This window comes from Asterias rubens, unplaced genomic scaffold (assembly GCF_902459465.1).
Source record: "Asterias rubens unplaced genomic scaffold, eAstRub1.3, whole genome shotgun sequence".
Taxonomy (NCBI): domain Eukaryota; kingdom Metazoa; phylum Echinodermata; class Asteroidea; order Forcipulatida; family Asteriidae; genus Asterias; species Asterias rubens.
Window position 1 is genome coordinate 17,286 of NW_022985697.1, and position 15,968 is coordinate 33,253.

A 15,968-nucleotide genomic window follows, 5' to 3' on the forward strand; every position below is an offset into this window, starting at 1 on the left:
CTATGTTTGACACAGCACCATGTAGTTTACAAAAGGTGCTATGATGGTGCAATCTGCAGCCACTCTGACCAGAAAACACTGGGGTGAACCTTGTCTCTTAAAGGCAACGGACACTATTGGTAATTACTCAAAAGAACATTTATTGTTAACGAGCAATGAAGAGCTGTTGATAGTATAAAACATTGTGAGAAACAGCTCCCTCTGAAGTAATGTAGTTTTTGGAGAAAGAGGTAATTTCTCACTCAAATGAGTAAATACTTCAGGCCTGAAACCTTTTATAGGCATCTGAAAGCACACAAATTTGTGCAACAAGGGTGTTTTTTCTTTTTTTTATTCCAATAACTTCGACATGTTTGATGACCAATTGAATCCAACTTCACAGGTTTGTTATTTTATGCATATGTTGAGATAAACTAAGTTAGAATACTGGTCTTTAGCAATTATCAAAGGTGCCCGGTCTCTTTAACGATAAGTGTACTGGTTTATATTCTCAGTTGATTAATACCAATGAAACTAGATGCACACACCCGCCTGATCAGTCATATTGGCTCGGGACAGACTTTGACAATACTGTTCATGAAATGTTTCAGCTGTTCTGCAAAGTTGTTCAATGGAACACCTGTGGATTACTGGGATCCAACGAAATTCAAGCTCCCAACATTTTGAGATTTCTTGTATGATAGCCAGCTTCAGATTGGCTGAAACAGGTCCTGAGAGTTTGTGTTGACCAATTAAATTAAAGCTGTCATCATGTTGGGGCTTGGGGTGTCTCTATTGGCCGCATGTCTTCCGAGTTGTCTGAAGACTTTGTTGGTTCTGGGAAAAACACAATTGTGAGAAAATTTGAGTGTTAGAAATGTTTTAAACTAAAATGTGATAAACTGTATTATTTTTAATAACATTTTTTTGACCAAACTTGAGAAAGTCTAATAGACTTTCTCAAGTTTGGTCAAACTTTGTATCGGGGGTATATTACTGCTTTGCTTCAGTCCCCAATTTCATAAAGCTGCTCAAGCACAAAAAGTAGCTAAGCACAATAACATTAATCTAACCCTGACCTTAGTGCACAAAAAGTAGCTAAGCACCATAACATTGTGCTTACCAGAATGAGGTTACCTGCCAAACTACCATGTCATAATGTACAATTTGTTACTGGCCTGGTAAAAAAAGAACCGGTGAATGAGACGCTCGCTGTCGTCTCCAAAGTGTCCCATTTGAAAGCACAAACTTGCAATCATGGGTAATAGGTTTACTACGGTAAAGGATTAAAGGCCTGGTAATGTTTGGTAATTGTTATAACTTGGTATATCCCAACATAATTTTATGCATGAAATAACAAACCTGTGAACATTTTTACTCAATTGGTCATCGAATTTGCAAGGGAATAAAGAAAATCCCTTGTTGCCTTACTTTGTGTACTTTTAGATGCATAATAAAAGGCTTCAGCTGAAGTCTTTTATTACTTGAGTGAGAAAATACCTCTTTCTCAAAAACTTCTGTTACTTCAGAGGGAGCCATTTCCCACAATGTTTTATACTATCAGCTCTCCTTTGCTCATTACCAAGTAAGTTGATATGCTAACATTATTTTGAGTCGATCTAAAAGCTTTGGTGTGGTCAGAAAATACATACCATTAACTTTGTGTTTGGATTTCACAAGAGCCCTTTGCATTGAGATTCTCTTCTCTGTGTGACATTTGTATTTCCACTGTTTGCCGGTTGAGGGCGCTGTTTCTTGACCTAGGTAGAGGATGTAATACTACATGTAGTTAATAGTCGGTTGGGTATTGAGTGGTAGAGAATATTTGTTTGTTGCAAAATTATTGGGTAAACTAAGTTTCACCCATAAAGTGGTATCAGCGTTCTCTACAACAGTCTACTACAGTAGTATAGGGTTATAGTCTGTTGCCTTGATTTGGGGGTGGGGGTGGGGGTGGGGGTGGGGGTGGGGTGGGGGGCATTCCTGAAGCTAGTTCAGACACCCAAGGCAGAGGTTATGGGTATACATTACATATCATGGGCTTCTGTGACACTAGTTAGCATAGGTAAAATCCATTATTCTGAAAATGTGTGTATCTCGACTCGGAGCAATGTAAAATTTAGGAGTCCGAAAGTTACCTATTATGTGTTTTAATGAACAAGGGTAAATACTTCATGCTAATGCGAAGTCAATTTTGACGTCAACGTCATAGGGTGTTTGCGCAGCAAATGTTTTGCAGGAAGTGAGCACATGTCAACTGATGCAAATTATCCGTTGTGAACTTGCGACGTCAAAATTGGTAAGAGATCAACCCCTTGCCTTCATTTTCCGATGTCTTCTCGAATATAACGGCTGTTCCCAGCATGCTCTTGTGTTGTCCGGTGAAGACATAACTTCCAAGTTGCAAGACCGGATCGTTCGTCTCGACACCCTGAAAGAATGAAAGTGCCTTACTGCAAAGTACTTACTTCAACAGTTATAAAAAAGGTTTGTGTTTTATCTCTTTCATCTTGTACTCTTGTCTATTCTTGATGAATACTGCATCAACATCCCTTCTCAAAAGTTCACATGGGAATGACATTTTTAACCATGGTTCTTGGTTCTTCATGCATTACACAAGACCTTCAGTGTTACGCCCCATCCAAAGGTCGAAGCAATAATGGTTTGTGTCTTTCTATGACCTAAACCCACACTTTGCTGTTCAGAACACCAGAGCTCCAACTTAAGTCTGATACTCTTAACTGCTTGGTCACAACATGCCGCCTGCTCACTTGGAGAGATGGGTAGTTTTTTAAACTGAGGGTTAGGTATTAGGGGACATTCTTTGTGGCAGGACACTGGTCATCTGTTCTTCCTTGCCACTCACTGGCTTCAAGTTTTAATCCATTTTGTTTCTGTGTACATGGTGTATCTTAATTTATCTATTGTATATTTCTATGCCAGTGTAAAGCGTAATAACTAAACTAAAACTTAGTTACAAATGAAAGGTCATAAAAAAAGATACATGGTGGATGCTCTTGACAATCTTAAACAAAGCTGTTTTACCGTACAACAAATATAGTCGCATTGTAGCTAAGCTTTGAATGATGGTGATAACACTTTTACATTAAATTAATGGCAGTGCAACTTGTGGCCCGATAAATAGTGTCAAAGAAATACACTTGACTCCCTCCCTCTGTAGCATTATGGCACTATTTTTGGGGCTATGCTACTGGCTGATTGTACTTCACATACCAGAACTTTTAAATTGGACTTCCGACATTTTGCTAGATAGTCCGAGTCGATTATCCCCGACAGTTCCACAACAACAAGTTCCTCCTGGTAAACAAAACAACAACAAAAAGATAATGAGTGACAAGTTCAATAGATGAATAGATAGAGTTGTCGCATAGATGAATAGATAGAGTTGTCGCATAGATGAATAGATAGAGTTGTCGCATAGATGAATAGATAGAGTTGTCGCATAGATGAATAGATAGAGTTGTCATTGTCCAAGCCTTTCACTGAGTGTCATTATTATGTTACAGAGCTACATACTTGCCTACGTTAAAACTCGGCTGAGGTTTGTTCCGCTATCGTGAACGAACCTCAGTTCTAGGAGTTTTGGCTTTTTTTTGTCTGTATTAAAGTCAGGATAGGGATAATATAGTACTAGTATTTAAGTTGCCACTGCTCCCACAAGCAGGGGATAAAATGTCGGTCACCGTGGTCAAGTGGTTAGACTGCAGGACTTGCAATCACAAGGTTGTGGGTTTGAATCCCCCAGTTAACCGCTGATTTCACAATGACTAGAATAAATATTGTCGTCTACGGTCTAGTTACTTACTGAATCACAATTTCTTGATTTGTGTAATTCATAATCATTTCAAAGACGTTAAACTTTAAAAAAACAATGTTTGTATGCAAGCATACAAACATTTGTTTTATTTTTCAACGGATGTTGTATTGTAAAAATGTATGACATTGGATTGAATTGAAGCTACATCGCTGCACAGACAGTCTGAGTATACCATCAATTCTAAAAAGCAATGTATTTACAAGTTCTCTGAACTAGCTGTCACGTGATCACATGTAAACATTGGTAGCGTTATCGGTCTATTAGTACTTACTTAGGCCTACCATGCTTAATTATAATATTAATGTTGTCATTGCATGCCATGCCGCAAAAATTGCTGAATTCGTGTGTACACAACACAACAAAAGTAGAAATGTACTCGCCTCTTCAATCCACTCCTCAGCTTGGCTGTTCTGATCTAGCATTTCCTCTCCTCAGAAAAGTAGCTTTGATTGAATACAAAACATCTAAATAAGTCGAAACTGTGTCACAAAATCACACAGTTTTTTGGTTTTTGGGGGGTTGCCAAAAAAAACATGCAAATACAATGTCGTCTGCTTCTTAAAAGGTACCCAGACGTTTTTATGTGTTTAAGTAGAAGCTCAATTGCGGCACCAGTCTAGTACTAGCAATTTAACATCGTCTATACCAGGGTGCACGAAGTATAACTGTGTTTTGCTAACACGGGGACGAGTTAATGTGAACTGCTCAGGGTACCCGTCGACAACCACGCACGTTTCAAAGGGATTTCAGATGCCTCGTACCCAATACTACAGTTTGTTTATTCAGCTGTCACATGTGACATCCATCTTGCTCTGTGTGTGTACACACCAGGTAGCTGTCGTTCGCCAGGTCTGGTGAAGTACTGTGCTGTGCTGTACCCTGTCCTGTGTATACGTGCAACAACAACAACGACAACAGGACAACAAGGACAAGTACCTCTGGTCTTACTTTACAGGGTAAGGGCCGAATATAAAGATTTATTAACTAACTTTTTGTCGTCTTCATTCATACAGACCAGTGTTGTGTGTAGACCGTCGGCTTACTATAATAGTATACTATTTGAATTTCTACCTCCAGCATGATCATGCTCCAGCATCCATGCTCTTTAGTCTTTAGCTTTTTTTTAGTGTACACTAGACCCATTGTTTGAGTTGGCGATGCGAAAATATGTTGTTAATTTGCTGTGATTTTCAGAACACCCAGCCACAAAAAAGGCCCGAAATAACAAAAAGCTTCAACTGAGGTCGCTGACTGAGGTCTCAAATTATTCAAACATTTTAGTGAGAAATTACTTCTTTCTCAACAAACTATGTTACTTCAGAGGGAGCTGTTTTTCACAATGTTGTATACTATCTCCATTGTTGGTACAGCAAGTAAGTTTTTATTTGAACAATTATTTTGAGTAATTACCAATATAGTGTCCAGTGCCTTAATTATATTACGCAGTACTGATATTATGACTATTATAATTATTATTGTCTTTACAGATAATTCCACAACACAACTTATCAAGAAACTTGACAACAATGCAGTCTTCCATGACCTGTGTACGGCTGATGAAGCAGCACTCTTCTAGGCTACCAGCTCTTCTGCGCTTGTCCCCAAGACCCGTCACAACCCAGATTGGATCCAGACGAGACTACGCAAGCCTTCACCGCGATCAGGCGTACATCGGGGGCGCTTGGGTGTCCGGCAACGACGGAAATACTTATCCGGTGATCAATCCAGCCAATGGGGTTGAGATTGGACGCATTCCTGACCTCGGGGTAGCCGAGACGGAGGATGCCATCAAAGCTGCGTATCAAGCATTCCAGGTCTGGCGAGAAACGACCGCTAAAGAGAGGAGTGACATCTGTAGGAAGATGTTCAATCTGATGATGACTAACCAGGAGGAGTTGGCTAAAATTATCACAGCTGAAAATGTAAGAAATCTTAACTCTTTAAAAACCATGTTTCAGTTTTTAAGAGTATTATTTTTGTTGTTAATAAATTTCATGATTTTTGCTATGAAACCAAGGATGCCTCATACACTGTAAGTGAACTTCATCATTGTTTGTGAGAAAACCTTTAAAGGCAGTGGACACTATTGGTAATTACTCAAAATATTTATTAGCATAAATCTTACTTTGTAACAAGTAATGGGGAGATGTTGATAGCATAAAACATTGTGAGAAACGGTTCCCTCTGAAGTAACATAGTTTTTTAGAAAGAAGTAATGTCTCACTTAACTATTTGCCTCGGCTGAGGTCCGAATTCAATGATTCTGAAAGCAGACTTGTGCGACAAGGGTGTTTTTTTCTTCCATATTATCTCGCAACTTCGACGACCAATTGAGTTCAAATTTTCACAGGTTTGTTATTGTATGCATATGTTGAGGTACACCAAGTGAGAAGACTGGTCTTTGACAATAACCAAAGGTGTTCATTGCCATTCAGTTACATTTAGCTGCTGTTTGTGTAGCTGACAAACTATGTCACTTTTAGACCAATTGTATCACAGAAATTGAAAAACCTTCATCACCAAGACCTGCAAGACACTTAACCCCCTTTTGTTGGGACGTAATGCTGTTGGTCCCTTGTGTTGTGAAACACATGTAACAAAAAGGAAGGGGGCTCGCCCTGGTGTTCCTGGTTTGGTTGGCAGCAGATTGAAGCACAGCACCTTGTAAAACATTACATAATACTATGTAAAAGGAGTAGGTCTTGTAATTCAAGAGTAGTCCACATAGCTTTCAGGAAAATACGGTTTGTTATTTAAGCGCCTTGGGCGTCACTGAGTGACGGATATACGTGATATAAAAATCCTTATAACTGTTAGAATTATTACTTAAATTATTACAAATGTTTATCCACTTAAATCATTGGTCCAATAAGACAAGGGCATGTCGTTATCCTTCATAGGAACAGTCTATAATTAGAGCAAGTGTTATGAAAATCACCAATCTTTCCTTTTTTGTTTTCTCCTTTTGTATTTCAGGGTAAACCTCTCGCTGAAGCAATGGGAGAAATTACCTACGGTGCCTCTTTCTTTGAGTGGTTTGCAGAAGAAGGCAAGCGCTGCTATGGTGATATTGTACCGACTATGACCAAGAGTAAACGCATGTTGCACATGAAACAACCCGTGGGCGTGGCAGCCATGATCACACCCGTGAGTTTAACTAAAGATTTATTTTTTTTCACTTTAAAGGCACTGGGCACTTGATAATTACTCAAAATAATTATTAGCATAAAACTTGGTAACGAGTAATGGAGTTTTTGATAGTATAAAACATTGTAGGTAATTTGACACTGAAGTATTTGAATTTAATTCAAGACCTCAGCTGAGGTCTCAAGTTCAAGGACTCTGAAAGCACACAACTTGTGCAACAAGGGAGTTGTATTCTTCCATTATTCTTTCGCAACTTCGACGACCAATTAAAGGAACATTACAGAATTGGTTTTTGCTAACAAAACAGTTGCTGGCAGTGTAAACACTTTATGTAATCCACCATATACATAAACTCACCAACCTGTAGAAGTTTGAAATCGATCGGCCACTCTGGGTCACGAGAGAATAGTGAAAAAACGATTACAAATTTTGCATTGCATCAATGCCAAATAATCAAAATGAATAAAACGCTCACTGAGCGATAAACTCCAAACGCGAAGTTAGATTATTTATTATGACATTTCATTATGACATTTCAGACAGAAATATTTCAAGGGAAGTTTTCAACTATCATCATCATTAGACCATATGTAAACCTGTGATCTTCATGATTTTTGTCATACCAATTCTGTAACGATCCTTTAAATTGTTCTCTTATTCAGTGGAATTTTCCCAATGCCATGATAACAAGGAAGCTAGGAGCTGCCCTGGCTGCTGGCTGTACGGCTGTTATAAAACCTGCTGAGGATACCCCACTGTCTGCTCTAGCATTGGCTGCTGTAAGTTACAGGGATGGAATTTCTCCCTTTTTAATCGGGAAATTCTTTTTTGTTTTGAACCCCATTAACCCATAAAAAAAAGATATTAACAAAATAAATAAGTAAAAATCAATATTATTTTTGTATTTGTTTTATTATTATATTTTATAACTTCAAATTCATCAGAAAATGAGATAAACCAGATTGCTTGCAAAACCAAAGATAAATGTTTGTACTCTTAGGTAGGCTTCGTACCTAGCAAGCTTTCACGCTCCCAAGCTTTCATGTGAATGTTACCCATTCCTACATCCTGACTGATGTGAAAGGGGTAACTCTGTTTCAGCTTGAGGAGTAGGCGGTGACATTTATTTTGATCGACAGGCTAAATCAGTTAAGTGTTGCCCTCAACTTGACGTGAACATTCGGGGATATCTCATAAAACAAAATCAGGGGTGCAGTGTTCACCAAATGTGGGTGTTAGGAGGGATGTTGGCCAAAGAATATAATGCAACAACAGCATTCTCTATCGACCGGTAGGGGGCGACAGCACGACTCTCTGGCGGAGCACCACTGGCGGCCCCTGCAGGGCGATCGGGGACCTGCTCGCCAAAGAGGGCGTCCTCTGGCTTAAGCCTTCTCCCTCATGTAAAAAACAGTGCTTGTTGAGTGTAAATAAAGCTCCGGACAAGGGATAGAAAAGCCATTTTTTTTGTATTCTTGTGTCATTAAAGCTGTGTGCATTGCAACCCCCGGTCAACACTTTTGATGATCATTTCCTTCATCTTGCTGCAGATTGCAGAAGAGGCTGGAGTCCCACCAGGGGTCGTCAACGTTGTGACCTGCTCCAGAAGTAATGTTTCTCAAGTTGGTAAACACCTCTGCAAGAGCCCCTTAGTGGCTAAGATATCCTTCACAGGCTCCACTGCCGTAGGGAAGGTAATAATAATAATAATAATAATAATCGGTTTATGTCGCGCTTTATACACCCGAAGGGTGTCTTAAAGCGCTTAAACATACAGTATTTTTCTGCATGGTATATTGGACTACATTTGAGTTATGAGATCTACTTCTTTTACATAGCACCATGTAACGGTTTACACGGTGCTGTGGTGCAATATGCTGCCAATCAAACCAGGAACATAGGGGTGAATCCCTGCTCTTTTCAATAAGTACACTCGATTCTTTTATGTGCTTTACACAACACACAGGACCAACTGTGTCACGACTGGGATTCGAACCCACACTCTTCTGATCAGAAACATCAGAGTTTGCATTCGGTGCTCTTAACCACGGCCCAGTACTTCCAAAAGAGTTCTAAAATCACTACCAACCTGTATGGGTTTAAAATCATTTTCTTCATTTTGCGTATTTTGAAGTTCTCCGAAAAATTTGTTCTGACTGGCACCCCTAATCAAAAGTATTGACAAAATAGGGAGACCACCAGTAGTAGGGCTAGATAACAGTTGGTAGAGTGCCGGCACGTTAATCCAGGAAGTTTGTCTTTGTTCAATTCAAACCAATTGACTCTCAAACCAATCAATTTTCCAAACCAAAAAACTTCAAAGGGGGAAATCCATCCTCAAAATAGTTTATATTACATGGACCAACAGCTGCACTACTCTGAAAGTAAGCTTTATAATATTTGGAGTGTTTACCAATCAATGACGCTATCTTTCAGAATGTGAACTTGAGTGAACATTTAGCCTTGTGTTCAAGTGTTAAAAGAACACAGTGCCTTGGATCGGTCAAATTGGTCTTTGAAAAGCATTTGTAACCGTTTGTTATTAAATGCAAAGTAGAATATAATGATTCACACAAACATGCCTCAAAGTTGGTTTTCCTTTTACCGCGTCAACTAAAATGTTCGGCCATTTATGGGAGTCAAATATTTGACTCCTATAAATGGCCGACCGTGTTAGTTTGCAAAGTAATAAGACAACCGTGTAATTTCGAGGCAAATTTGTGTGGATCATTGTATTCTACTTTTAAAACGTCTTTCTATTCCATATGCATTTCATAACATACAGTTACAAACGCTTTTTAGTGGCCAACTCGTCCGATCCAAGGCAACGTGTTCCTTTAAAATTTTTAATTTTGTTAAAATCTCTGGAATTGTTCTTCCAACTAGATCCTCCTTGAGCAATCTGCAAGTACCGTCAAACGAGCCTCGATGGAGCTAGGTGGTAATGCTCCCTTCATTGTCTTTGATTCAGCCTCAGTGGATGATGCTGTTGCTGGAGCTATTGCCAGTAAATTCCGAGGCAACGGGCAGGTAAGTGCCTATCAAGCATGGAATTTGTAGCTCTTTGAGATCCACTCCCAGTCGACGCTACTTCATACTGCCTGAAATACACCGATCCATTAGGCTCTGCCCACGGCGCACGGGTGAGCAGGAACACGTCAGCCTCTCCAATGCCATTCTGCTTAGCTCTGCCGCGCACTAAGCATACGCGCACGCATGTCAGACTTTATAGTGTCGGACTTTTTGGCGCTGCAATGGGTTGTGATTGGTCAATACGCAATGAAGCAGAGTTTAATGGATCTGTCTATTGCGAATGCGATACGAATTTTGACGCCACATCTCAGTTTTCACAGCAAATGTTTCGCAGGAGTTTTGAGCACAAGTCAACTGATGGGAATTACTCATTACTCAGTTGTGACGTCGGAATTCATATCGCATTCGCATTCGCAGGAAGTGTGAACCAGGCTAAAAGCATGTTGCTTAGTCGCAGGATACTGCACATAATTATAAAACTTCAGACATTAGAGACAGTCAAGTGTAGGTTGTATACTCCTCCATGGAGCTGAGAAAGATTAAAGGGACGATGTTGGCATAATAACCAGGGCACTAATGTAAAGTGCATTGAGACGGTTATTGTGAAATGCGCTGTATTCTTATAAATATTAAATGGTTCAGGCAAGCTTTTGTTTAGATTGTAAGTCTCCAATCTATTCCAAAATATTGTGAGACAACTTTGTAAACACTTTACTCCTTGCTTGTGTGTTTTTCATGTCCTATCAAAAAGCTTCTCGCCCTCAATTTGACGTTGGTGTTGAAATTGTAAAAGTACCTTTTGATATTATGGTCTGTCTATACTGCAATATAACCGCTTTGTTCAAGCAAGCTTTTTATTTAGACCGTGCAAGTCTGGCATCTGTTCATATATTTTGGGACCACTTTGTAAAAATTTTTTATTCATTGCTCAGTCATTGATCGAAAGAATTGTAAAACTGCCCTTTGATATTTACAGCCTGTCCATACTGCAATATAACAGAATTTTGGTCTTTCATTTCATTGGTATTTTGAAACACACCACTATAACGATGTTCCAGACATTAGCTCGTACACATTGTATCAACATCTTTTGTAGTATCAAGAGTAATTCTTTACACTGTGGAATCAAAAGTCATACATGTATGGACTGTCAATGAATGTCAGTAGAGCTGGTCTATTCCCAGGGTTCGAATCAAATACTAGACCGCTGGCTCATGGCCAGTCATTTGAGTGTCGGGCCAGTCAACTTACTGTACAAAAACGACAGTCTTGTGTTTTACAATAATAACACTTATAGGCACTGGACACCTTTGGTAGTTAGCTCAGACCAGTCTTCTCAGTAGGTGTATCTCAACATGCATTTAAAATAACACACCTGTGAAGATTTGGGCTCAATTGGTTGCGAGGTTGTGCTGGATACAACACACTTGTCGCACAAGTTGCTTTCAGACTAAAGCAAACTCAGGTCCTAATAATAATAATAATGAATAATTAAAGAACATTTATAAAGCGCCTAATGCAACGCCTCAAAGCGCTGTACAAATATAAAAATCAGCTAATCAGCCCTTCTCAAGTAAAATATTATATTTTAGGCTTATTTTAATAACCAGAAAGGAGTAATTCTCCCTTTATTGCTTTGATTACTGCTGCCGCAGCCATTTTGATGGTGTTGTTTGTCATGGGCAAAATGATGGGCCCCGTAACTATTAGGGCCTGTCACCCTCTAGCTCTTGTATATAACTCTATGTTTGGAATAAAGTTTGCTTCATGTAATCCACCATATACATAAACACACAAACCTGTAGAAGTTTGAGATCAATCGGCCATCTGGGTCACAAGAAAATAGTGAAAAACCAATTGCACATTATGCATTTTTTTTTTAATGTTTACTGAGCGATACTTTCCAAACAGGAAGTTAGTTTAATTTATTTCTCATCAAGTATGACAGTTCAGAAAGAATTATTTCAAGGGATGTTTGACTACTCTCATCATCATTAGACCGTGTAAGTTGTCTGTAAATCTGTGATCTTCACTTGTTTTCTTTTACAACTTCTGTAATGTTCCTTTAAAGTTTGTGTGATGTATTTCATAACTTTTAATGTATTTTTATAACAATTCCAACCTGAGTATGGATGAAAAATAAAATATCCTTACCTTACCTTACCTTACCTTACCTTACCTATGTCTAATAAAACATTTTTTTTACTGTTTGTTTCACACACAGACCTGCGTATGCGCAAATCGCCTCCTTGTACAGGATGGAGTCTATGATGAATTCTGTGGTAAACTTAGAGATAAGATCAGTCAGTTAGTTGTTGGAGATGGGATGCAGCCTGGGGTCACCCAAGGACCACTGATTAATGACAGAGCTGCGGAAAAGGTAATGCAATCCACGTTAAATTGATGGCCAATTCCACACAGGGATTTCCCTTAACTTTTTTGTTCACTCGCCCGCCGGGTGAGTCAACGAAAATTCTCGATTGCCTGCAGAGTCTTTCTCGAAGGAGACATGTCATTTTGGCTGGTAAGAAACAACTAATTTTATTTTCTCAAATTTTCTGTGGAACACAATCAGGTTGAAAAACATGTAAACGATGCGGTGTCGAAAGGAGCTCAGCTCATCATTGGAGGAAAGAGACACCAACTCGGCCGTTCGTTCTTTGAGCCAACTCTTTTGACTGATGTCCCTAAGGATGCATTGGTCTGTTCTGAGGAGACATTTGGACCTCTTGCGCCCGTCATCAGGTAAAGTATCCATTTATTAAGAATGTTAGAAATTGTTGGTAAAGCTCCGGCACGTTAATCTGGAGGTCGTTGGTTCTAGTCCCACTCTACTCAGTTTGTCTCTGTTCAACCCCAATCATTTAAATTTACCCAGTCAGTTTCCCTCTTGGTTTATAGTCAGTGGTAGGTTTATTCCATACTCTCGTTGGAAAAAAAGAACAAATATGAGAATTAAACAGGACATAGAAATGTTACAAAATCGAAAGTGCACAAAAGTATACAATAAAAATATAATGTTAAAGCAAATAATAAGTAAACAACTAGGAATAACTATGTACATGAGAGGAGCGAGAACATGAGGCTGTTCAAGTAAGCCGAGGCTTGTAGACAACAGCCTTTATACAGACAATCAAACAGCGAAGAAGAAACCAGAACAAGGCAGACTAAGTACAATGAATATAAAACCAAGCTAACTGAAGACGACAAAACTCAATAGACAAGTAGAGAAAAAGCTGTGTTACATAGTGGGAGAGGAGGACTCTTTTATATGGGAGCGTAAATTGACCCGATATTGATATCTGAAGTTGAAATCCTTGAACTTTTTGTTGTTGTGAAGGTTCACAACGGAGGAGGAGGCTTTGATCATGGCTAACTCAACTGATTCTGGTTTAGCCAGCTACTTCTACTCCAACGACATCGGCCAGATATGGAGAGTCGCTGAGAAACTTGAGTTTGGCATTGTGGGTATTAACGAGGGTCTGGTGTCGTCTGAGGCTGGAGCATTCACCGGGATTAAGCAGTCGGGATTAGGAACCGAAGGATCCAAGTATGGGATTAATGAATATCTGGATATTAAATATGCCTGTTTCGGGGGAATTTGAGTCTCTTACAGCCAAAGTATACCGGTACTCAACCAAAGTATATTCAACCAAAGATGGAGAATTCATTGCTTATCCACTTGCCTGAACAAGATTATTTGACCCGAATCTGAAAGATCTTCCGGCAAATTTTCTACAGACAAAAATAAATGCCATGTAAAGTAGGCCTGGGCAAATTTTCTACACTACACTAGAAGTACCTCAAATAGTCCTGACTACCACTTTAGTGGCGACTAATTTTTAATTCTCAAGATGCATTATGGCAATGTTTGCTGCTGATGCATGATAGTAAAATTCATGCTAAAAACGTTTGAAGGATTGTGTCACTGATGTCTGAATGTGTTTTGACTTTTGTCGTGTATAGTCAATAGCGACACAATTGTTTCTTCAAACAGGTATTCGCGACTGTTTTTGAAGTAGTCGCAACTTTTTGTTGTAGTACTACACGACTACTAAGTCGTGCAGCACAATTAATCGAGTAGTTGAAAAACGGTATTTGCGACTTGACTACGCAATCAATAGTCGCACTAGTCACCCGGCCCTTTTTAGAAGTTGCGACTATTTTGTAGTAATCGTGGCAGCACGTTTAATTGTGTAGTTGAAAAACAGTAGTTGCAACTCGGCTAAATAATCAATAGTCCTGACTCGACTAAGCAATCAATAGTCAGGACGACTACACTAGTCGCCGAAGTCACCAAGGCCTAATTTAAAGGGAGATTTCAACTATCATGATTGTAAATTACAAACAAATTGTATAGAACTCTGAATTCGTATGTATTCTTTTAATTTTTACTTGTATGATAATTGTCCTAAGGTGTTTATTGCATTGTAATCAAAGAACAGACGACCATCGAGGGACACACTTAATATTTATTATAGATCCTGCTGAATGATTGGTCCAATAAACATTTAAATTCCAGCTGTTTATTACTTACAGCACATTCCACTTCCAGCTGTTTGCAGCAGCCACAATTACAAAACATTGGCGCAATTATTCAGTAACTAAAAATGAAATTATCAATCTATCAAATCAAATATTGGAAGCTATTGGATGCATTGTTGCAAAATATATTCAGAAGATTTAATCTAAGCTATTCCATTTCATAAGGCCAAGCAAGGTAAAGTGATTATGTTCTGCGATGATTAACAACAACAAATGAATGCGATGTTTATGTTATATTATATAAATCCTTGTCATTTTACTTTGTGTTTACAACAAACACAAAAAAGGACACCGAATCGCATCCACACCACTCATAGATCTAAAACCCTTAACAATATGGTGACTCCATGAAGACATCAATCTTCTCAACCCTGAAAATACAACCGGGTAACAATTAGTTTGGAATCTACACTGGGATGCTTCCAATAGTTATTGTTATTGGATGGGTGTAAGTCCAATGGTTAATGATATTGGATGGGCGTATGCCTAGTTCATGGAGCCCAAGCTTTTGGTGTCAGCAGCAGAGTGTGGGTTCAAAGGTCATGACACTTGTGCCCTTGAGAAATACACTTATTACCATAATTGTCAAAGGTAGTGCATTCTAATGTTTCATACCAATGCTTATTACCCTGTATTCTGTGAAGGAGGTAACCCTGTTTCAGCACCAGGAGTAGCTGGCAGCATGCCCCTGGTGACAGTTGATTTGGGTCGGCAGCCCAAATCAGTCATTGTAGCTCACACCTCGAAGTGGCCGCGGACCTTGTGTTGAAAGCAATATTTATCTCATTAAGAAAAACATAGTTTTTGTTATTTACTTTCAAAAATTAAGTATCCTAAAACCGTACTTGTTAAAGAGCACTGGAGAGCTGTTAATGTTATCAAACTTCCCATTTGAAGTTATGTACTTTTTGAGAATGGGGTAATTATTTCACCACAAAATTGAATCTAACGATGGCTTCAGGGATGAAGCCTTTTTCAGGCATCTGAAGTAACTTCATTCTTTGCAACGAGGGTGGGTTTTTTTATGAAAAATTGGTGAGCCAAATATTGTATGTATTTGTTGGGAAACACCAAACAAGGGTACTATTCTTTGATAACTACCAGAAGTTTACCCTGCCTTTTAATTCTGAAGATTGCACCAGTAACTACGTAGCAAAATAATTGATGTCATATGATTTGTTTTCCACCAATCAAATGAGAAGGATCTGTTTGTGTGGGATGTGACAACAGTTTAATATAGCCTGGTTTTAAGGAGTGAAATGACCTCTATCACAATGTATTTGTAATTAATAAATCCCCCAGAGATTGTATATGCACTCCGATTGGTCCAAGACTGGTCACATGGTGATGTAATAATATGTGATATAAAGACTGGTTGTGTGAACTAGCAAATAAATGGCCCCTAAACAAGCATATTGTTATGCAC

General features: G+C 38.9%; 2 protein-coding genes across 2 annotated transcripts; one reads left to right on the top strand and one right to left on the bottom strand.

Annotated features, from left to right (window-relative positions):
- Positions 1-362: 362 nt before the first annotated feature.
- LOC117305721 (general transcription factor 3C polypeptide 6-like) lies at positions 363-4,376 on the bottom strand. The gene is made up of 5 exons (XM_033790595.1): positions 4,198-4,376; positions 3,214-3,297; positions 2,299-2,410; positions 1,632-1,739; positions 363-816 (listed from the first exon to the last, which is right to left on the bottom strand). The coding sequence occupies exons 1-5, from the start codon at positions 4,237-4,239 to the stop codon at positions 749-751; spliced, it is 414 nt and encodes a 137-aa protein (XP_033646486.1). The 5' UTR covers positions 4,240-4,376; the 3' UTR covers positions 363-748.
- Positions 4,377-4,500: 124 nt separating this feature from the next.
- LOC117305720 (glutarate-semialdehyde dehydrogenase-like) lies at positions 4,501-15,962 on the top strand. Its single transcript, XM_033790594.1, has 9 exons — positions 4,501-4,773; positions 5,305-5,739; positions 6,794-6,964; positions 7,627-7,743; positions 8,515-8,658; positions 9,851-9,994; positions 12,222-12,377; positions 12,573-12,742; positions 13,338-15,962. The coding sequence occupies exons 2-9, from the start codon at positions 5,344-5,346 to the stop codon at positions 13,600-13,602; spliced, it is 1,563 nt and encodes a 520-aa protein (XP_033646485.1). The 5' UTR covers positions 4,501-4,773; positions 5,305-5,343; the 3' UTR covers positions 13,603-15,962.
- Positions 15,963-15,968: the final 6 nt, after the last annotated feature.

What these genes read in the sequence shown, in the direction of transcription:
- LOC117305720 (XM_033790594.1), top strand. Translation starts at nt 5,344, where the DNA reads ATGCAGTCTTCCATGACCTGTGTACGGCTGATGAAGCAGCACTCTTCT. An exon ending in AATTCCGAGGCAACGGGCAG is followed by an intron (nt 9,995 to 12,221) that starts GTAAGTGCCTAT and finishes TTTCACACACAG; the next exon opens with ACCTGCGTATGCGCAAATCG. An exon ending in CCTCTTGCGCCCGTCATCAG is followed by an intron (nt 12,743 to 13,337) that starts GTAAAGTATCCA and finishes GTTGTTGTGAAG; the next exon opens with GTTCACAACGGAGGAGGAGG.
- LOC117305721 (XM_033790595.1), bottom strand. Translation starts at nt 4,239, where the DNA reads ATGCTAGATCAGAACAGCCAAGCTGAGGAGTGGATTGAAGAG. An exon ending in AGTCCAATTTAAAAGTTCTG is followed by an intron (nt 2,411 to 3,213) that starts GTATGTGAAGTA and finishes TCATTCTTTCAG; the next exon opens with GGTGTCGAGACGAACGATCC. An exon ending in ATCCAAACACAAAGTTAATG is followed by an intron (nt 817 to 1,631) that starts GTATGTATTTTC and finishes TGTTTTTCCCAG; the next exon opens with AACCAACAAAGTCTTCAGAC.